Source organism: Capricornis sumatraensis, chromosome 17 (genome assembly GCF_032405125.1).
Source record: "Capricornis sumatraensis isolate serow.1 chromosome 17, serow.2, whole genome shotgun sequence".
Classification (NCBI taxonomy): domain Eukaryota; kingdom Metazoa; phylum Chordata; class Mammalia; order Artiodactyla; family Bovidae; genus Capricornis; species Capricornis sumatraensis.
The window spans coordinates 17,352,937-17,374,570 of record NC_091085.1 but is presented as its reverse complement, the minus strand read 5'-3'; the positions used below and the strand labels follow the sequence as shown (position 1 = coordinate 17,374,570).

At 48.0% G+C, this 21,634-nt stretch overlaps 1 protein-coding gene and 1 non-coding gene across 2 annotated transcripts in view; one reads left to right on the top strand and one right to left on the bottom strand.

The window, feature by feature from the left end:
* The window catches only part of ARHGAP10 (Rho GTPase activating protein 10), a 373,837-nt gene extending 353,168 nt beyond the window's left edge, over positions 1–20,669 (top strand). The window contains exons 21-23 of the mRNA XM_068989838.1: positions 13,751–13,903; positions 15,199–15,290; positions 20,482–20,669. Of these exons, the coding sequence (XP_068845939.1) occupies positions 13,751–13,903; positions 15,199–15,290; positions 20,482–20,570 (334 nt within the window). The 3' untranslated portion in view covers positions 20,571–20,669. The remainder of the gene's footprint in view (positions 1–13,750; positions 13,904–15,198; positions 15,291–20,481) is intronic.
* TRNAC-ACA (transfer RNA cysteine (anticodon ACA)) lies at positions 10,480–10,551 on the bottom strand. The gene has a single exon. It is a non-coding gene; the product is annotated as a tRNA-Cys (tRNA).
* Positions 20,670–21,634: the final 965 nt, after the last annotated feature.

Sequence of the window (21,634 nt, the reverse complement as noted above, 5' to 3'; positions counted from 1 at the left end):
CTCCACTACGAAGGACAGACATAGAGAGGTTAATTCTCTGCCCTGTTGCTCATTTATTATTGCCTCATATACACTTTTCTTTAGGAAATAGTTAGCTGGGTTTTTTTTTTTTTTTTCCAGTTTTGTTTTATACCAACATGCCCAGTTCTCCACGCCTTTTCATGTCTTCCTGTACAGGCACTGTGGTGGTTCTGGCACCAATGCTTAATTTAACGTGGACCATAACTTTTGTTAGAATGACGTTATTGATATATAATTCACCCATTGAAAAGAATTGATTGTGACATCGTCCCAGAGAGGTGTGAGCATAGCCACAATCAATTTTGAAAGGTTTTCATCACCGAAAGGCAAAGCTGAAGCTCCCATAGTTTGGCCACCTGCTGTGGAGAGTCAATTCAGTGGAAAAGACCCTGATGCTGGGAAAGACTGAGGGCAGGAGGAGAAGGCGGTGACAGGATGAGATGGTTGGATGGCTCATTGATCACTGACTCAATGGACATGAGTTTGAGCAAACTACAGGAGATAGCGGAGGACAGGGAGGCCTGGCATGCTGCTTTCCATGGGGTCGCAGAGAGTCGGACATGACTGGACAACAGCAGCAAAGGCATTTTGAGAACATTGTCACCCCCTATACCCATTCATTCCTGTGTGGTCAGCCTCTGTTTCTCTTTAACATTCCCCTCATCTGTAGACAAACAGTAATCTACTTTCTGCCTAAATGGATTTGCTTATGAATCCTGTAAATAACATCACACAATCAAAAAAAAAAAAGAAAGATGGCTGCATCGTAGAATAGCTGTTCATAACTGGGGATGTTGATACCCTGAGGTGTAAGTCAGTTTATGTTCTGGCAGGCTGGGAGGGCAATAGATGCTGCTCTTCCTTCCACCCACTGTGAGGCTCTTGGTTTGGTTTATCCTGAGTGTGAAAGTGTTCCTGGCACATCTGTCCTCGGAGCTGCCTTGAACTGCATCAGAGGTTCATGCCTCCCCAGACCTGGTGCTTGTTAGTTAAAGTCGTCACATGGTAGACTCCCGTGCCCGTTGCAGACTCTGTGTGCGCTCACTGGTGACCATCTTTATTCTTGTCAGTGAAATAACTTGCTGCTTTTAATGTGGGCCGACAAATAGAAGTTTCCCATAGACAGTTACATGGCATTTGAAATTCCTTGACTTTTGGTTACTTGATTGCTTTTCAGGGAGTTGATAAACTTTGCTAGGAGATAGCAAAGTACCGCTTCAGTTGTATTCGTGTCTACCACAACAGTGATTTGTCTGAATCAGAAAAATAAGCCTCTTAAACCATTTTTAACCGGATTTGGTGAAATTGGGTGCACACTTAGAAGGGATCAGGTAGCTGTCTTAGCAGACTTTGTCTCCGCTTCTTCCCTTCCTCTCTCTTTCTTTCCCTTTCTCCCTCCTTCACTCCTTCAGGGAGGGCTTCTTCAACCCCGTTGCTCTTGATTTTACTGCTCTCAACCCTGCCAGGGGCAGTCAGTTCACCCTAGAAGTTGATGTCTTAAATTTTTTATCTCTATTACTATGATTGTTTCGAAAGAAAATAGGGAATTTATCCTTTTTTTTTTTAGTTTTTTTTTTTTTTAATGTAGACCATTTTTAAAATCTTTATGAAATTTGTTATGGTATTGCTTCTTTTATGTTTTGGAGTTTTGGTCTTGAGGCATGTAGTATCTTCACTCCCCGACTGGGAATGGAACCCATACCCCTGCAAGGCAAAGTGCCAGCCACTGGGTCACCACAGAAGTCCCGGGAATTTATTTTTTAAACGTTCTCCCTCTCTTTCTTTCTTTCTTTGTTTTAGCATATCTGTATTTTGTTAAACTTGACTAAGATGAACACAAAATGGCTTTTATAACAAGGGGAGAAAACCGATGCAGATTTAAAAAAGAGATCAAGAGAGGGTAGTCTTTAACTCTCCCAAATGAATTGCCCATCATAGGAATTTCCAGAATCTTTATTGGCTAATCAGGTGATCGTATCCTTATAATGGGAGCACCTTGTCTTCTCTGCTTACCTGAGGGTGGGCCCTCGGTACAGAAAGTGGTGGGCCCCGTTGACCGTGGTCTCTAGAGCTCGTGCTGGGGGCAGTAGTGTGTGTGCGAGGATGTACCCCCCGGTGCTATGGGGAGGGAACTGGAAGCCAGTGTCCCGTACCTAAGTGAGCAGCAAAGTCCCCGGTGGGTTCAGAAAGATCGACGTGTCTGATAGCCCGTAAGGAAACACAGGGCAGTGAGCAAGAGGAGAGAGTTGCCTTGCTGCGAGCCCCAGCAGTCTTGTGATGTCTGCTCAGAGGTTGAACCCTTCTGGACCTATGTGGGCTGGGGACTTAGAACAGGATGAGGCTTATGCTTCAGCAGGGGCTGGTGGTGAGAGGCTGCAGGGAAGGTTTGACGCAATAAATCACCTCTTGCATTTCTCAGAAAGATTGTAGACCATTGACCCGCAAGGGCCACAGACTTTGTTATAGATTCTTTATAAATATTTCATGTTGAGCCTCACATCAAACCTGGTAAGGCAGAGAGATATTCTTTTAAAAAATATATGTATTTGGTTTCTCTGGGTCTTTATTGAGGCAAGTGGGATCTAGTTCCCTGACTAGGGATTGAACCGAGCCCCTGCGTTGGGAGCAAGGAGTCTTAGCCACTGGACCACCAGGGAAGTCCCGATGTATTCATTTTTTGGAAAAAGTCTTTATTGAATTTGTTACAATATTGCTTATGTTTTATGGTTTTTTTCTTTTTTGGCTTGGCAGTGAGGCATTTGGGATATTTGCTTCCCAACCAATGATCGAACCTGCACCCCCTGCCTTGGAAGGCAAAGTGTTAATTACCAGGGAAGTCCCGATATATTCATTTTTAAACATAGGGAAATGAAGGCACAAAGATGGTCAGAATCTTGCCCCAAGTCACGTGACTAGTGAGGGCAGAGGTTGTTTTCGACCCTGATCTGTCTGTCCCTGGGATCTGTGGTTCCCTTGCCTTGTTTTACTGTCAGCATGGAGATTGTCTGTTTGCAGATGGGGCCACCGTCGAACTGAAGCTTTCCCCTGATTCTGAGACCCGGTGAACTGGCGAAGGGTGGCTGTCTGCTGGCTGCTGCCCTTGTTTTGAAGTGGGAGCACTGACCCAGTGTAGGTCATGTGGCTGCGGTTTATAATTATCTATGGGGAGTAAACACTTGATCGGCACATTCACCATCCAACACCTTTGGCATTTTCCCCCACCCCACCCCACAGCAGAGCTGGGAGACTTGAAAATTTGATATTTTGCAACAGAGCAGCATCCATAATCTTTTGATGAGTAATATGATATCTGGTAAAGCTCTTGAAGCTAATCTCAGAGCCCACATTCTTGGCCTTCCACCATCAGTCTCTGCATGTTCATTGGTGGAGAGGGTGGGGTAATATAATAATTTTTGTCCTGTATATTTTCTTGGCTCTTTTCTCTAACTTGGTACAGAAATTATGCTGCCCTGACCTCCTAGCTTCCTCGCAGCCTTCCATACATGTCCCTTGGGTGTTGCTAGGTGTTTTTGGTATTTGTATTGTGTACTTGGCACTTGCCTGTGGCCTGATTCATTTCTTCCTTTCCAGTGCTGTAACTACAGGTTCTGAAGTTCAGAGGTTTTATTTTCAAGCCAGATTGTTGGTTATTCTTGTAACTTTAAAGCCTCATAACGAAAAGTTGACTTTCCAAAATAAAGACACTTGTCTGAATTTTTATAGTAGCTTCTCTACTACTTAAGGCTCAAAAAAAAAAATTGTCTTGAGACTTATTGTGTTTTTCATTTTCATTTTATCCGTTTTTGTTGTTAATTGGTCACTGGCTGTTCATGGATTGGTTGGCTGTATCTCAGTACTGAAATGCAGGCAGGGCCTTGTGAGCTTTCTCTGAGTTGGAAGACTGTGGTGTAGACTGGTGAACCACTGACTTTTATCATTTATTTAACTTAGCAAATAATTTTTTTTCCTTTAAAAAATTTTTTTTAATTGGAGTATAATTGCTCTACAACACTGTGTTGCTTTCTGCAGTACAACAGTGTGAATCAGCTGTATGTATACATGCTGATATACAGCTGATGGGCTACAGTTCATAGGGTCGCAGAGAGCTGGACACGACTGAAGTAACTTAGCCCGCATGCATATACCTCCTCCTTCATGAATGTCCCTCCCACCCCCATCCCCCATCCCGTCTCTCTGAGCACTGAGCTGAGCTCCCCAAAGCACTGCTTTTACAGTCAAACAAGCCTAGCTTTGCATTCTTTTCTTGCCACTTAAAACCTTGGAGGCCTTATATAAATTACTCGAGCAAACTATGACTTAGCGAGATTATCTGCAAAGCGGGAGTGTGAGCACCTACCCCTCTGAATTGTTGTGAGGTTTCTAGGTGCCAAGTGAAATAAGACCCCACTGCTCCCCTGGGAGCCCTAGGTGGCCACCTGCTTGCATTTTGCTTTCCTCTGAGAACCTAACTTGATAGTCTTAGTTGAACTTGACCTGACTTCTTGGTTCATCAGTTATATAATCTCCCCACCAAATGGCTTAGGAAAAATGACCTCTCTAGTCCTGCAGGAGCCTTTGGCGTTGACCCGAAGTTATGTTGTTTCCAGCAGTTACAGTAGTTATTCCAGGAGAACCCAGGGCTCCTTTCCTAACCTTGCTGTACAGGAACCTTCTCTGGAGAAACTTCTGAGAAAATGGCCCTTGGGTATTGCGTGACCAGGGCATGGGGTTCCCATGGCCAGTGAACTCCCTCAGCTGTTCTGAGCAGTTTGGGAAGCTCACCCATCATGACAGGTAACCTGTAAAACAGCTTGGGGAGTAACCAGAGGCTCTTCATAGCAGAGAAGTCGTATGCCCCTTTTAAGCTGTGCTTGGGAGCTCCCCTGTTCTATATGTTCCATTCTTGTGTTGGGTGGCAGCTGTTTTCCACATCCAGATTGAGCTTGTAGAAACATTCCTGTCAGTTGCCCTGCAGGACCATAACTCTGAGACCCCTCCAGCCCCGTAATTCTCTGAAATGCAGCTGCAGCTCCTTTTCCAGTGAGCTAGCAAGCCCTGTCCCTGATTCCACAGATCATCTGGAAAGAAGAGAAATGCGATTCAAGGAACACTTTGAGCAAAAGATTGGTTAGTCACTCTCAGATAGTTCTTGGAGTTACCACTCTCAGATATTTCTTTCATAGTGAAACCCAAGTAAATGATCCTCCTGGGAGTGAACTTCATAAGATACTGGCTGACTCAATGGTGATGTCCTTTGTTGTCAAGGGAGGAAAGCCACCAGCCGCCTTAGCATCCTACAGGGTGGGGACTGAGTGTTCAGAGTGGTCGTGTCCAGCCTCAAAGGGTTCTGTCTTATCTGCGTTTGAGAGCTTTCTTCCCATTCCCTTCCTTCTCTCACTGCTCACCTCCCTCCTGTAGAAGACTTTTTTTTCTCAAGGGGGAGCAAGTTCTGGCGTTTAAGTGCTGGCTTGATCTATGGGCTGTCTCCTTCCTGCATGGAAGGTGATCTTGAGCAATTTGTCAAGAGAGCTGCTGCTGCAGGAGAGGCCTGGGTATTTGCACATCGGCTTCTAACACTCACAGGAGCCCCATGCCGCAAAGCCCAGGAAGATGGAGGAAGGGGAGTGGGCTTCTTGAGCCCTGGGGAGTTTTCCATCAGTGTCTTCATGTCTTCCAACTCTCCACTACAAAATAGATTCACATCTAATCCATCTCATTCAGGAGTCTGCAAACTGCATCCCGCTGCTGCCTGTTTTTAATATATAAATAAAGTTTTATGGGAACACAGCCACCCAGACACTGACATTCTGTCTGTGACTGTTTTTGTGCGGCTGTGATAACAACTGGGTTAAGAGGGTGCAAGACCTACAGCCTGCAAATCCCAAAGCATTTACTGTCTGGCCCTTTGCAGAAAAAGTTTGCCAACTTCAATCTATCATATAAACAAAACCAATCTTTTTGGAAAAGCCCACATTCCTTAAAAACCAGTTTCAACAATTGTGGTTATTTGCTACCTTTCAGATGGGTGGTCTGGGTGATTTTTAAATAGAACCCTTATGAATTTTTTCTTATTATTCAATTAGCCAAAAGGTTTCCTGCAAGTGTGTGATAATTTCAAAAGGCTTTTATTGTTCCAGTGATTTAAAAAATTATTTGGGGTTATTCTTTTTAAAACCTATTGTTAAAAATAAACATTTTATTTTGAAATAGTTTTAGATTTATAGAAAATATACAAAGATAGTATAGAGAGTTCCTGAGACCCTTCATTCAGCTTCTCCTACTGTTAACATGTTACACTGAACCACTTTGGTTAAAACTAAGAAATTGGTTGGAATTATCACTCTCAGACAGTTTTACTTTTAACTAAACTTACTTTGGTTAAAATTAAGAAATTCACGTTGGTACAACACATACAGAATGTATTTGTATTTCACTATATATATATATTTTTAACTCATGTCCTTTTGTTCTAGGAACCAGTCCTAGGTCATAGTCATATTGCATTTAGCAACTTTTCTTCCCCAATGATGGCATTTCCTTAATGTTTAGAGTTTTCTTTCTTTAACATAGTTCGTTTCTTTAGGTAAAGAAGATGATTCATTAGTGAAGAAACAAGTCTGAAAAGCAGAGGCTAGAATACCTAATGGTCATAAAAAGTGAACTTGGGGCTCCAGTCACTCCCGGATGCTCTCTGCCTGTAATTTTATTCATATCTTACTGCCAGGCAGCCTCTTAACAATTACTCTCACTTTAGCCAAGGAAGCTGAGACCAAGGAGATTGTTAGCCGCCTGTTTGAGTTGTGGCTGACCCTCAGCCAGGGCTGATAATGCCAGCTGTCTCCCAGCCTCCGAGAGAGTGAGAAGTGTCCTCCTCTGTTCCCCACCGGCCTCATTTTTTTTTAACAAAAAGAGGAAGAAGCTTAGGGAGATTACGAAATTGCAGATGGGCACCCAGCCAGAGCTGTCTTGGAACCCAGGTGTCTCTGTAGAGGAGCAGCGTGTCATGGTGTGAATAAAATCCTTCAGTTGCCCTGCCTGTGAGCATTTGACTCCGTGGTCTTGTCCCCTGGGTACCTCGGCCTCCCCTCTCTCTCTCCATTCAGCTCATGTTTCATTCCAGCCACTCACTGGTAGGGACCTGAGCCTCTGAGGCCTTGCAGTCTTGTCAGAACGCAGCTTTGACCCAACATGACCTTGAGTAAGCCACCTTCGCCTTTCTGCTACTGGCTTGTCATGAGTCACGTTGGAATGAGCGCAGTTACGTGTGTGCGTTGCAGAGTGCCGACGGCCGGGGTGTAGGGAGGGGGTGAGGATCCTGATGAGTGAGGCGTCGACTTGGGGCAGAAGGTCTCTCCGGATGCCCACGTGACGGCTGCCTCTGTTCTGCGGCACCCTGGGCGCCTCTCCGCATGGCCCCTCATCACGCTGCGTCGTCATCATCAGTGTGTCCTCCTCGCACCTGACTGGGTGCTCGTAGAAAACAGATGTCGTAGTGCCCTGGATGTCCCCAGGGCAGGCGTGGGGCCTGACTGGTAGTTCTCAGATCCTGAACAGTGAGTGAACAGGGTGCGTTTTGAGCCCTCCTAGTGGTGAGCGCTGACCTCCTGGCCCACCACTGCGGTTTCTGGTGAGTTCTCACAGTGCCTTCCCCCACTGCCGTGCCCTCACCTGGAGCCAGCAGGGTGCTGGCTGGGGAGTTCTCCTTCTCGGGCACTTCAGGAAGAGCAGTGGCATTTATTTGAACAGAGATTTCCCATAATATACAGATTGACAATATTTCCTTCTGTCTTCATTAACATTTTCAAACACTATTGCCCAGACAGCTGTTCTAGACTTATGCTGTACGCTTCCCGGACTGGAATGAAAGATCATTTCACTAATGTGTTAGCTTCTGCTCGGAGACCTAGAAAATGAGGTTTTAAAATCTTTCCTTCCAGTGCAAACTTCTGATTTGATGCCGACATGACAAAGGCCATCTTCAGACATCTTGGTGCTTGGGGGATTTAATCACTTTAGAAAAGCAGTCATTTCTTTCCTTGAAATGTATTCTCCCTTGAATGTTACCTTATGCCCTGTGCTCCCAGAGCTTGGAACTGGGTACTTGCACTACCAGCACTGCCCAAGGCCTGACCTGCCTCAGCTATGCAAGAAATATTTGTTAGAGAGAGACAGGCTCTGGTGACTGGTGCAGCTGTTGTCGAATTTCAGCCGTTAAAAGCCTAAGTCCCCTTCCCTATTTCTGAAATGTTTGTGCTGTTTTGCTGCCAAAAAGTTTCTTAATATGCATGGTGCGTGGAGTCTGGTATTGGAGATTGGGTCGCCGTTGGAATCCCAAGCAGCATCTACTGCTGGTTTGTTACGTTTTCAGAAAAATAAGCTCTGCAAAGCGTACGCATATACAGCTACGGTCATAATTTTGTGTTCAGGGTTTATTCCTCTGCATGGTGAGAGCTACAGGGTCTTTCCCTGGAGTACAGACCTGTTTTGCCAAAGCAAAGATGTTGATTTTTGTTCCTGGATAGAATTTTCTTATCATTTTCACAAATGTGAGTTCCATTCTCTACCCCCTTCCCCTCCCCAAAGCAGGAGACATCCCTGTCGTCTTTCAGTATCAGAAAGTTTTCCAGCATGAGTGTCTAAGTTAGCAGGGGGAAACCTCTGTGTTTTTTGGTGAAACCCTTTTGTTTCCATTTCTTCCTTTTCTCTGAGAAGGAAACATTCCTCCTCAAAAGAAGGTTGGCTCTTCTGCCCTGAAAATGGAGAAGAGTCACCACGCTTTCAGTTTTGTGTGAGAAGTTGGGAAGAGAGCAGAGACGCACATTCATCTTTCTCTGTAATTTATTTCTCTTTTGGTAAATGTGGTTTCTGAGCTTTTCAGGAAGAGTTGACTTCTGCCTCCCATTTTTGCAGACCACAACTTGGCTTTCAGGAAACAGGGCACTCGAGGTGCTCTTTTATAATTGGTCAGCGGCTTCTTACTCAATAAAATCAGCGGTTTATGATCACTTCAGTCTGGTTCATCAAAAATCCATTGTTAAAGGGGTAGCAGGAGGAAGGAATTAAATAGTTTTTTTTTTTTAAGTGCTGAAACTTTGGGAAGTGAAAAGAGAGAACATTCAAAATATTTCATTATATTCTAGCATATTTGTTTTATTATGTTAGTATTTTTTATTCTTGGATCAGCTGTGAGCTTCGATCTTTCACCTGAGGATATTTTTAACCAGAGTTCTCCTGTGAACCGCAGACTATAAGAAATGACCTGAGTATTTTCTCAGTGCCCTCAGGGATGCTGGCATGAAGAACTGCGACATCGGAAATTTGACTCTGCTTTGCAAGCTCCCACATTGGCCCGCCATGATTCTGAGAACGCTGGCACAGGACATGGGACTCCTGGTCAGAGTTAAAAGACTGTATTCAGCACAGATAGAGCAGCCCTCAGAGGATTCCTTTGAGTCACATTTCTCATAGGGTGATGCCCTGTGGGCCAGATAACACCTGCCTGTGGAGTGCTACAAGAAAGAATCCAGAGGTCTGGAATGATGGTGGTAAAGCCTGTTCTTCACTCCAGGAGAAGACACAAACTTTATCTTCCAAGGCTGTATGTTCCATAAACACCTTTGAAAAGATAACCCAGCCTCTGCTCACTAGAAGTGCATAAACAGAGAGACTCATGTAGAACTGTCTCCCAACATGTACGCAGCTAGAGACCTTCCGGACACGCAGGAGAGACGTTCATTCACTAGGCACGTGGGTGCCTTAGGGCTTCCTTCTCTCCCAGAGTGCAGGCTGAGAAAAACCGCTAGACCTTTGCTATGGGTGCCCTTTCCCAAGTGCTTCAAGTCAAAGTGTTAGTCGCTTCAGTCATGTCCAGCTCTTTGCCACCCCATGGACTATAGTCTGTGGGGCTCCTCTGTCCATGGAATTTTCCAGGCAAGAGTACTGGAGTGGGTTGCCATTCCCTTCTCCAGGGGATTGACCCAGGGATTAAACCTGGTTTTCCTGCATTGCAGGCAGATTCATTACTGTCTGAGCTGCCAGGACAAGACACCACCCTGCCCCAAATGCCTAGGGTTCCTCTAAAATGTTTTAAGTCAAAGAAGAGAAAGAGAATATCAGACATTCTTTCTTAACACATTATCAACTGGAGACATATTAATGCGATTGGTGTTTGTTTCTGTAAAAATCCCTTGGTCCATAAGATATTAAAAGTAATACTTTACTGCTTTTTGAGAAGATATAAGTATTATATTTAAAGATTTAAATACTTAAAAATATTTTTTGATGGTTATTGCCAAAACAAAACCAAACCCAAATTCTGAAAAGTAGTGAAAGCGAAGTCGCTCAGTCATGTTCGACTCTTTGCGACCCCATGGACTGTAGCCTCCCACGCTCCTCTGTTCATGGGATTTTCCAGGAGAGAGTACTGAAGTGGGTTGCCATTTCCTTCTCCAGGGGATCTTCCTGACCCAGGGATTGAACCTGGGTCTCCTGCATTGTAGGCAGACGCTTTGCCATCTGAGCCACCCGGGAAGTCCCTGAGAAGTAGGGAATGGTTTATATAAAAAAGCTCACGTTTACTATTTCTTGTCTAAAAAAAAAAAATTGGGGGAAGATTGTTATGGAGACATCTGTGAAGCATCTTCTAGCCTCTGCTAGCTGAGGTGAGAAGTCAGGTCTTCAGTCTTGAGTATATTTATGTAACTGCTTCCTGCCTCGTCCCAGCTCCTTCCCGGCAGGAAGGCCAGTGGAAAGTTTCTTGTGTCCTCGAGACCACTCGCTATTTCCTGAACTTTGTTTTGCTGGGCCGGTCTCACAGGACTTCATTTCTCCCTACGACGATGCTGCCTCCCTCCAGTGGAGGCTGTTCCCAGACTTGTGTCTTCTCACCTCTTACAAATGCCCCAGCCTGCAAAGTTGACGCCCACAGAGAAGTCCTCAGCTGAGGCTTCTGAGATGTGGAGAAACCCAGGGACTCACAGAAAGAAGGACTTCCCAGGTGGCGCTAGTCATAAAGAATCCCCTTGCCAATGCAGGAGACACAGGAGATGGGGCTTCGATCCCTGGGTTGGGAAGATCCCCTGGAGCAGGAAATGGCAACCCTTGGGGTCACAGAAAGTCAGACACGACTTAGCTGCTGAACGTACGGCGCACAAATAAAGAAGTTTAGGCTTCAGTGGGAAGTCTGGAAGGCTCCCTTTATGAATCAGTGAGTGTGTGGGATTGCCAGCACATCTCTGTGTTGATAGATAGCAGAAAAATCACAGAGAACAAACCAAGAAGCAAAAAAGGCTCATGCTGAGGGCTTGACTCTGGACAAGTTGGAGAAGCCAAGCTAGGGATATGCCCTTGCCTTCTGCATCTGCTAATCCAACAATTCTTTTACTTTCTAGAAGGCGTATTTTCCCTTTACAAGAAAACAAAACAGTTTTCTTTAAAAAAAAAAAAAAAAGATATGAGGATGAAATAGATAATAGCTATAAAATTTATGACTTTCACTTTGAAAGAGCCTTATAAATATACACATTGTTACTCTGTCTTCATCTCGTGACTGTCCTCCCTTTCAGCGGATGGATGGCCATCATTTTATCGCTTGACTATTTACGACCAGGAAGAGTTGATGGGGGTGGGGTAGTACACTTCATTCTCTGCCGCCACCACCCCCAAGCACCTTGAGTGATTGCTGGGAGATAAAATGGCAATTGTTTGGCTAAGTGTGGTCTTAAATTCTCTGTCAGAGCTTCATTCCCGCTGTCCTTTCCTGATTAGTAAGACACCATTAAAGGTTCCTTTTCTGCTAAAGAATGGAGTGACTTTTGCTGTTGGATATACGGACCCCTTTGGGATTTATAGAATGGTATATATTTATAGCTTGGTGTGAAATAGATTTGATGACTTCCAAATGAATGGCTGGATAGGGGGATTGTAAAGAAGTTGTTCAAAGAATAACTTGCCATCTTTTGGCTGTGCTGCATGTGGGGTCTTAGTCCCCTGACCCCTGCATTGGCAGGGTGGAGTCTTAACCACCAGACCTCTGGGGAAGACCCCCAAAGTATAAAGTGTTTAAAACGTGCATCCCTCCTTTTTTTTTTTTTTCCTTCTGATGAAGAGGATAGGAACCTTTTCTGTACTAAAAGCCTATCAAGTCAGTCATGCAACATTTCATGTACTTGATGGATAAAAGCCAGGGATAGTGTTAGAATATCTGGATTGAGTTCCCAGTTGTGGCTTGAAGACTTCCCGTGCCGAGCACTCTGCCTGGCTTTATGCAATCTACAGAAAGGATTATAAACCTGCTGTTATCCAGAGGCTAAAGAAATCCCTGAAACCATCACAGAACGACCCATGCTCATCTCCCCTCCCGTTTATTGGTGTGATGGGCCTGTGGAGAAGTTCTGTGACTTAGGCCAGAGGAGAAGTAGTTGGTGGAGTGTGGGGCGGGGGTGGCAGCTGGAGCTGAGCCGGGGGACGGGCTAGATTGGAACAGGCAGAGGAGCGGGAGAGACAGGGGGGCGGAGGGGAACGTTGGGGGCCAGACCGTGGGCAGAAAGGCCGGGCTGCTGGGGCTGCTGGGGGAGCTGCTGGAGGGCAGGTGGGGGAGTGCACCAGGGTTCTTGGGGGAGGCAGATGGGGTAGACTGGGTCTTACCTGGTTGGCTGATGGAGCTCGCTGCGTGGGAAGCATGGGGCTGGGGGCTCAGCTAGGAGACCACAGCAGCAATGCAGGCACGAGCAGGAAGAATGGGATTGCCTCCTGATACAATGAGGGGGTACAGAAAGGAACAGCCTGGGAGCTTTTGCAGAAAAGATGGACAGAATGTGAGGTGCATTCTCGTCCGCAAGAGGAATCAAAGAGAAGGCTCTGGGACGTGGAAGGACAGAAGCTGCTTGTCGAAACTGGTTTTAGCCAAAGAGGGTGAAATTGAGGTGAAGAGCATCTGGGTGTAGCCGTGCTGGATACCCATGTGTTGAAAATGTCCTTGAATGAAACGAGCAGCTTTCAGAGCATTACTTTTAAAGCAAGTTTTGTTGACCATAGTCACAAGCCTCCAGTTTTGAGACCATTGAAGAATAATTTAATTCAGATCCACATATATTTATTGAACTCTCAATGTCTAGAGGCCCCTCCATGAGTCTGTTTACTCATCTGTTTGCATTAACTTATTTTCAGAATTGGCAAATACTAGGGAATGTTCAGGTTACCAGGGGTTCGCTATTCCCTGGTTTCTCCCTTAAATGCTAGCTTTTTTGTCTACTCTAAAGGAATCTCAATTCCCAGTGGCATTTTGTTCTGAGTTTCCACATGTATAGGACCAGGTGAAAGAACTTTAGACATGAAAAGGCCACTGTTGAATTTTTAGAGGTATAGGTCACGGGCTTAACTATAGATTCTTGTGACTCCTTCTAAGCAGAAAACACGAATACTTTGCAAGTCCAAGCAATTTGTTTTGGCCATTGGATTCTGGTGTTCTGATTAGTGAATGAATATGATGCTATGTTGGACAAGACTAGATCATCTCCACAAACCTGGAGAAGCTCAGTAAGACATCTCTAGTTCTGAGGCGTGGCTCTTGGGGCTACAGACCGGGGAGGGTGGGGAGGATTCTGTCCCTTTGGACCATCCGGAGAGAGAAAGAAGCTCTCATCCTAGCTGTTGAGGAATGGAGCGTCATGTATTTGGTGTCCTATGGCCTTTATACTATTAATTCTATTCTTCAAACTTCCACCCTTAGCCCAAGCCAGGCCCGATCATCCACAGTCCAGTGGCTTAACCCTCAGTCTCCAACCACACCGAGCTGCAGCCCAGCTGTTACACCTCCTTCACCCAAGCTGTCACCGTTCCCCCTCTCTCTTCCTGCCGCTGTAGTGGACAAGCCACCTGAAAGGTATGTGGTTTTCAGTGTGATGTAGAGTACTGTGGTGGCGCGCAGAGGGGCTTGATCAACCTGAGCAGGTTCTTGTGCTCCCTGCATGGAAAAGGCTTCCCGTCTCCTGGACTCTGTGGACATTTATAACCTTATCTTAAAGGTTCAAGAGCAAGTACATTCTTGCAAGAAATTTGCCTTATGTGAGACCTGCTTGAACCTACCCTTTCTGGTTCTGCTCGTGCATTTATGAAACCATATTGTTTGGAAGAACTCCTTATCCAGAAGCAAATGTTGTTCAGTAGCTCAGTCGTGTCTGACTCTTTGCAACCTCATGGACTGGCAGCATCCCAGCTTCCCTGTTCTCTACTGTTTCTTGGAGCTTGCTCAGACTCATGCCCATTGAGTCGGTGATGCCATCCAACCTTCTCATCTTCTGTCATCCACTTCTCCTCCTGCCTTCAATCTTTCCCAGCATCAGGGACTTTTCCAATGAGTCAGCTGTTTGCATCAGGTATAAATGGGGCACTGGAAACTGTAATTAACATGGCCCTTTGATGCGCTAGTTATGCAGAGGCCAGAGTGCTTTAGCAAAGCCCATCCTCTGGGCCAGCAGACTGGCCATCCCCATCAGTGGCCTCCCCTCCTGCCGAGCGATGGGATCCTGCCTTCTGCCCTGGTGTGCAACTGGCTGGCAGCCTGGTTTCCATCCTTCCCCACTGGGTTCTTTTCCCACGAGAACATACAGGATGTTTTGACAAGCAGAGAGAAGTTGAACCTGATATGCCTTTTGGGGGCGAGAGTGAGGGGGTCAAACATAGAAGACCCAGTTGAGAACAACAAGCCGTTTCCGGCGGGGGTGTGGAAACAGACTGTCAGTGGAGGATTGTGTCCTCGGCTCATGGCTGGAGCCACTGAGTATCTGTGTGCCTCTGCCCTTAACTGACTCGCCCCTGTCTCAAGACACTGGTGCTTTTCCTTAATAAACTGAAATGCATTGGAAATAAACATGCCGCATGGTTCTAGTAACACTGAATGGGAGGAAAGGGCATCCCACTGAGTGCAGAGGAGAATTAGGTGAAGAGGTTCAGGGTAAGCTTTTCAGAGAGGCTCCCTAAAACGAAGATCTGAATTTGAAACTCGTCAGTTACTTGTCAGGCGCTATGGTTTCGCCTGATGTTCACTTTCCTGCTAATCTCTCTTTTGGAAGGCACTGCTGCGTGGGTGTCATAGAAATGAGATTTGGGAGATGTGGGTGGGAGAGAGGTGAGGTTTCTCTCGCTTCGATCTGTGTGTCTCACGTGTTCCCTCCTCAGCATCATCAGTCGGAAGGCCCGGGCGGTGTACCCCTGTGAAGCAGAACACAGCTCGGAATTGTCCTTCGAAATTGGAGCGATTTTTGAGGATGGTAAGTGTCTCATGGGAGCTTTGTGGAAGGTTGCCTTCTGCCCTCACAGAGGGTCTGCAGCCCAGAGCAGGCGGGCAGTCCCTGGCTGTGGGGTTGTCAGGAGCTCGTTGCTTTGGGTGGGCGAGGGCCAGGCCCACGTGGCTCCCGGGAACTGAACACCAGGGCCTGTGCGTGCCCACTTCTGCTTTAATCTTGGTTTTTCTCCAAACTTTGTAACTCTCAAGGTCTTTCATTCAGGACGTTTTTGTCCCGATGTAGAGAAAGAAGCTGGTGCAGTGTGAAATCAAGAAGTGTTTCTAATTTGCACCCCTGTTTTCCTCCCAGAGTCCCCAGCTCTCTTAAATGCTTCGTTTGTCAGCCCTGAGTTATAGGCAAGTGCTGTTGTCAGCCGATTTTGGTTTATCGTTCCCTTCCATTCTGAGGCTTGACACGATTTTTGCTCATTGGAATTGTCTGAATCTCTCGATGTGGGTATTGACTTTGCATATTGAAACCAGGGTATAGATCTTATTTGTGTGTTTAATGGTCACACATAAGCATTTTAGGAGCTGTGCCCGGTTTCAGATTTCACAAATTCTGCCTGTGGTTCCATGTGTATCTCTTCCCTCCCCCTTGATTTCTTCCTTCCCAGTCCTCCTCATTATGAAACTCATCAGTTGCTATGGAAACAGCGATGCTGTGTGGGGGTGTGGCTGCCCAAAAGAGTTCTGGGGAAGCAGCAAGACCCTTTGATGCTTGGAATGGAATGGTTGATTAGCCAGCATGCTTGGAATATATGGAGTGTATCAACACAGTGCCTGGTGCTATATTGCCAGTGATGTGGCATGGGCCGACGATTGTGTTTTAGAAAGCAAGCTGCCTCATTTAGAAGAGATTTCTGTATCTGTGGGATCCGTACTCTGGAGAGCCAGAGACTGCCGACAGTGTCAGCAAACAAACAACAGAAAACCCCACGTGTGACAGAATTAAACTCCGTGGAGAAATTCTGTTCTTAAGAGTAGAAGCTTTTGCCACTGCAACATACACGGCACACGGTTTTGCCAGGAGACGATGGTCGGTTAGCTGCCCTGCTCCAGGCCTGTCACGTATTGACGCCCATAGAGCAGAAGGGAGAGCTGAGAGCATTGAAACATATCATTTAAGAAATGAAGATGAATTCTTTTTTTTTTTTCTTTTTGCTGTACCCTCATGTATGGCACTGGAGAAGGCAAAGACACCCCAGTCCAGTACTCTTGCCCGAAAAATCCCATGGACAGAGGAGCCTGGTGGGTGCAGTCCATGGGGTCGTGAAGAGACATGACTGAGCGACCTCACTTTAGCTTTTCACTTTCATACATTGGAGAAGGAAATGGCAACCCACTCCAGTGTTCTTGCCTGGAGAATCCCAGGGACGAGGGAGCCTGGTAGGCTGCCGTCTATGGGGTCGCACAGAGTCGGACACGACTGACGCGACTTAGCAGCAGCTGCATGTATGGCATGGAGTTTCCCAGGGGCTCAGATAGTAAAGAATCTGCCTGCAGTGCAGGAGATGTGGGTTCCATCCCTGGGTTGGAAAGATCCCCTGGAGAAGGAAATAGTGACCCACTCTAGTATTCTTGCTTGGAGAATTCCATGGACAGAAGAGCCTGGCGGGCTACAGTCTGTGCGGTTGCAAAAAGTCAGACACTTGGTGAGTCAGCAACAACATGTGCAGCATGTGGGATCTCAGTTCCTCACCAGGGATTGAACCCACCCCTGCAGCAGTGGAATCATGGCGGCTTAACCATTGGACCGCTTTTGACGCTGTGTGATTAGATTTGTTTGGGAACCCCTGAACACAGCATGGTTCATGTGACGTTTACGTTGGTGGAAGATGTATCTCTTAGGGTGCCTTTGGCTGCAGGTAACAAAAACTGATAGAGCTGGTGGAAGCAGTCATGAAGATGGGTTCCCTCACGCAGTAAGAAGTCTGCAGGTGGGGAGCTCCAGGGCTGCTTAACCAGAGCCCACAGTGTATCCATCTCAGCCTGCATACAGGGGGCCCTGGCTGCTTCCCCAGCGGGGGTAGGAAGGCTGCCCCAGTTCTGGGTATCATGGCCACGCTCAGCCACAGCAGAAAGGGTGTGCCTCATCCTTGTGTTCTGTGTTTTAACTATGAGAAAACCTCTCCCAACTTCCTTCCTGCGTTATCTGTTCTCATGTCTCAATAGCCAGAATGAGGTCAGGTGCTCACCTTAAACCCACTGCTGGCCAGGACTTCAGACCACACTTGGTCCAGAAATTCCTCCTCTCGGCACAAAGATATAGGAAGGGGAAGTCAGAATTTCAATGAAATCTAGTTCTGCCAGCATGGATGATATTGGGAAAGGTCAGCAGATGTCTGATGCAGGAGATTGAAGACCTCCACTTCTAAAGTCCCTCGGTGGCTTGTGGGAGTCCTTCTAAGAAAAACAGTGTGTGCACAGGTGTGTGTGTGTCTTTCTCTCTCTCTATGTGTGTGTGTGTGTGTGTGTGTACACAAACACATCCATGTATACATGTACACACATATATGCACACACACGTGCATCTCAGTATGTTTTGGGAACAGGAGAGTGATTGAGAGCAGAGAGCTAAGGATTGTCAACCCTGCACTTACCTGCCTGAGGTCAGTTGGCTTTTCCCCTTTCCATGTGACCTGGACAAGTTCCTTAAGCTCTCTCTGCCTCAGGTCCTCCATCCTGATGCACAAGGATGTTCTCACGGGTGGTGATGTGTCAGGGCAGCATTTGGGGCCCGAGTGCAGCACAGACATCTGAGGAGGCTGTTGCTGAACACAGAGCCTCGCCTGGTGTCCTGTGGACCCAGCTCCAATTTGAGCCAAGGCACAGAGCCCTCAGATTGGGCGGTCTGTGATGCTGGTCTGGCTGGGTGGCTGGGGCACCCAGGGAGTATCGGGTGTTCCTCAGGCCTTCCCCCAGGCCAGCTACCCCAGAGGTGCTTACTGATGTGTTGACACCCTCCCTGTCCACGAGCATACTCGCCTGTCATTTGATGTGAACTCCATACCGTGCAGCTCTGCCCCCTCGTTTTGCAGCAGCAAATACACATGGGGACTGTGTTCAGAACCCACGCCCCCAGACTGACTGTTTCTTAAGGAGGTTCTTAAAGGTCACAGACAGTGGAAGACTCTTTGTCTTTGCTGTTCAGTCGCTGTCATGTCCCACTCTTTGTGACCTCATGGACTGCAGCATGCTAGGCCCCTCTGTCCTTCACTATCTCCCGGAGTTTGTGTAAATTCATGTCCATTGAGTCGGTGATGCTCTCTAACCATCTCATCCTCTGCTGCCCTCTTCTCCTGCCCTCAATCTTTCCCAGCCTTGGGGTCTTTTCCAGTGAGTTGGCTTTTTGTATCAGGTGGCTAAAGTCTTGGAGCTTCAACTTCAGTATCAGTCCTTCCAATGAATATTTAGGGTTGACTTCCTTTAGGATGGACTGATTTGATCTCCTTGCAGTCCAAGGGACTCTCAAGAGTCTTCTTCAGCACCATGGTACGAAAACATCAATTCTTCAGTGCACAGCTTTCCTTATGATCCACCTCTCACATCTGTGCATGACTGCTGGGAAAACCATAGCTTTGACTGTATCGTATGATGTCTTTGCTTTTTAATGTGCTGTCTAGGTTTGCCATAGCTTTTCTTCCAAGGAGCAAGCATCTTTTAATTTCACAGCTGCGGTCACTGTCTGCAGTGATTTTGGAGCCCAAGAAAATAAAATCTGTCACTGCTTCTACTTTCTTCCCATCTATTTGTGATGAAGTGTTGAGACGCCTAATGCTTAAGCTGTTATTCTGGGGCGGTGCTTCCCATATCCCATAGTGGGCGCTGTGTATGTAAGGCCTCAGGGCAGATGACGTTCTCATGAGACACCCTGCCCCCCTCCCAATACACACATGTACACGTGCTTGCCTGCACACACACACATACACAAGGCACGTGTAGGGGTTATTTATGAGGCCTCTGACCTGGTCTGAAGCATTGAGAGTGGTCTTGGAGGGCAGGTGGGGTGCCAACATCTGAAGGCTGTCCAGGTGTAAATGGGAGCGGGAGCAGAGGGCCAGCCGTGTAAAACTCAGACTGTGGGTGGCTACACAGGCGTGGGTTATGGACTCCATTTGCTGAGTTGCAGTCAGCATTGAAAAATAGGAAACCGTGCATTAAAAAAAAAAAGTGCATTGAACATAGTGAGAAGCATTATCCCATGAAGCTTTTGTGTGTTGGGCACATGTCCGCGTGTGCTGGGTTTCAGCTATTCTGATGGCTTGTGGTCACAGCTGCTGTGCTTGGCCAGTTCCTGACCTGGTCTGCTGGGCCGGGACACACCTCCCCTTCCTTCTGTGGACATGGCTCCATGTCTGCTCCTGGTCTGGCCTGAGCTGGGATCGCCCCATGGCTGTGGGGGGACCAGATGCTTCCAGACCCTGGTGATGAGCCTTAGACCCTGTGCTGTCCAGCCTGTGGTCATTGTCCTGCGTATCGTTATGGCTCTTTGTGGAACCTGGAGTCGCCCGACACTGGCTCAGGTGTGGAAGGCCTCCCCCTGCCCTCAGGGACGCCCCACGCAGATGCCAGTCAGACAGGGTACCCAGATGATGCTGGTGAGGCCTGGCGACTGCTGAGAATGGCCGAGGAAGACTCCCCAGAGGAGAGAGTGTCTGGGGGTCTCTGCAGAGGAAGAATCCCCCGTGAAGAGGTGGGGGAAGTAGACGTCAGCGGAAAGCACTGCCCATGCAGAGGCCCGGAGACTCACTTGGGGGCTTCTCTGGGCCATTCCCTGTGGGTGACCTGCTGTGGGCAGAGTCGGGGCGGGTGGGGAGGTGGCCAGGCCAGGTGCCTATGGAAGCTTGGGTTTGTTCCTTCGGAACGTGGAGGGTTGTGCTGTGATCAGCCGGGTGTTCTGGAAAGTTCACTGAGCTCCCTGGTGCACCGTGGCTTAGGAGGAGCCCGACCGGACGCTGAGGGGATGGGTTAGGAGGCTGCCGTAGGGAGGAGGAATGGAGGCTGGGGTGACTGGTGGGAGAGGGGGCCCTGTAGATAACTCTCGTGCAGACTTGTAACCAGACGACCCAGGAGTAGCCCCCGTTGGGTTTGATTGACACACTGCGGGGCAGGGAGTTCACTGGTGGCAAGTACCTGGGGTGTTTTGGTAATGAGTGATGTCTCTTCCTTTGCAGTGCAAACCTCAAGGGAACCTGGCTGGCTGGAAGGGACTTTGAATGGCAAGAGGGGGCTGATTCCACAGAATTACGTCAAGCTGCTGTAGCGCCCGGCCGCAGACCCTGGCCCCAGAGCACCTTCCTGGGAGCGGCGAGCGCTGTCCACCTCCTGGGCGGAACCCATGGCCACCTGGACACTCCAGGGTGGGGAGCGGGGACAGACGGCTCGAGGTGGGGGGTGAACCGTGTTGGGCGGTGCGGATCTGAGCAGCAGGAGAAGGCTGTCCAGATGGACAGGAGAGACTCTGCATCTGGCACGCCTTGGGACCTGTGGTTTTAAATTATCTGGTCTCCAGAGCAAGGGGGAGGGCGCCCCACTGGCGGCCCCGTCACGGGACACCTCCCTCACACCTGGAAGGGAACTGTGCTGCGAGATGTGCCCTGAACGCTGGTGTCATTGAGGGATTGCAGCAGGCCGGCACAGGCTGCACAGCAGACCGAGGCTCCTGCCCGGACGCACGGCCGCCCTCCCCGGGGACCCACGCTCGCTGACTTAGGGCGCCTGCGGGCTCACAACAAGCTTCTCTGTGCTGCTCACCGGTGTGCTGTTTGCCCGACATCCCCTTTCTGCCCCGAGTTTTCTGTACGTGAAATAAAGTCTAATTGACTATGGGATTTGTGTCCTCACGTGGGGAAGAGGTGGTAGAACTCACTCGCTCTGTATCATCTCCTGGTGTGGCTGGTGGGTGGGCTCGCACTCTCTCCTGGTGTTGGCATGCACGCGCTCACAGGTAGGATGGATTAACCAGCAGCCTGGCTGCTTTGGAATGGGGCGTGTTTCTGGGGACAGGGGTCCCCTCTCTGACAAGTGAGATCCTGGTGGGTCCCTTCCAGCTACCTCAGAGGGCCTTGGGGGACCCCAAACAGGACGGAGCTGGGGCACTTTCCCCAGAGCTTTGTGTGTGAGGGCAACCTCCTGATGAGCTTCTGTGTACAGCCCTGTATCACGACCCCCACCCCCCAGCCTCCCCCTCCCAATCCCATTCCCTCTTTTCTAGACTGCAGTGCCCATCTCTCCATCTGGATTAAGCCGGGCTATAGGGCTGTCTGGGCCATATGGACCCAGAGCCTGCCTGGAGGAACTTCTGCCACATCCCTGCACACAGGGTAC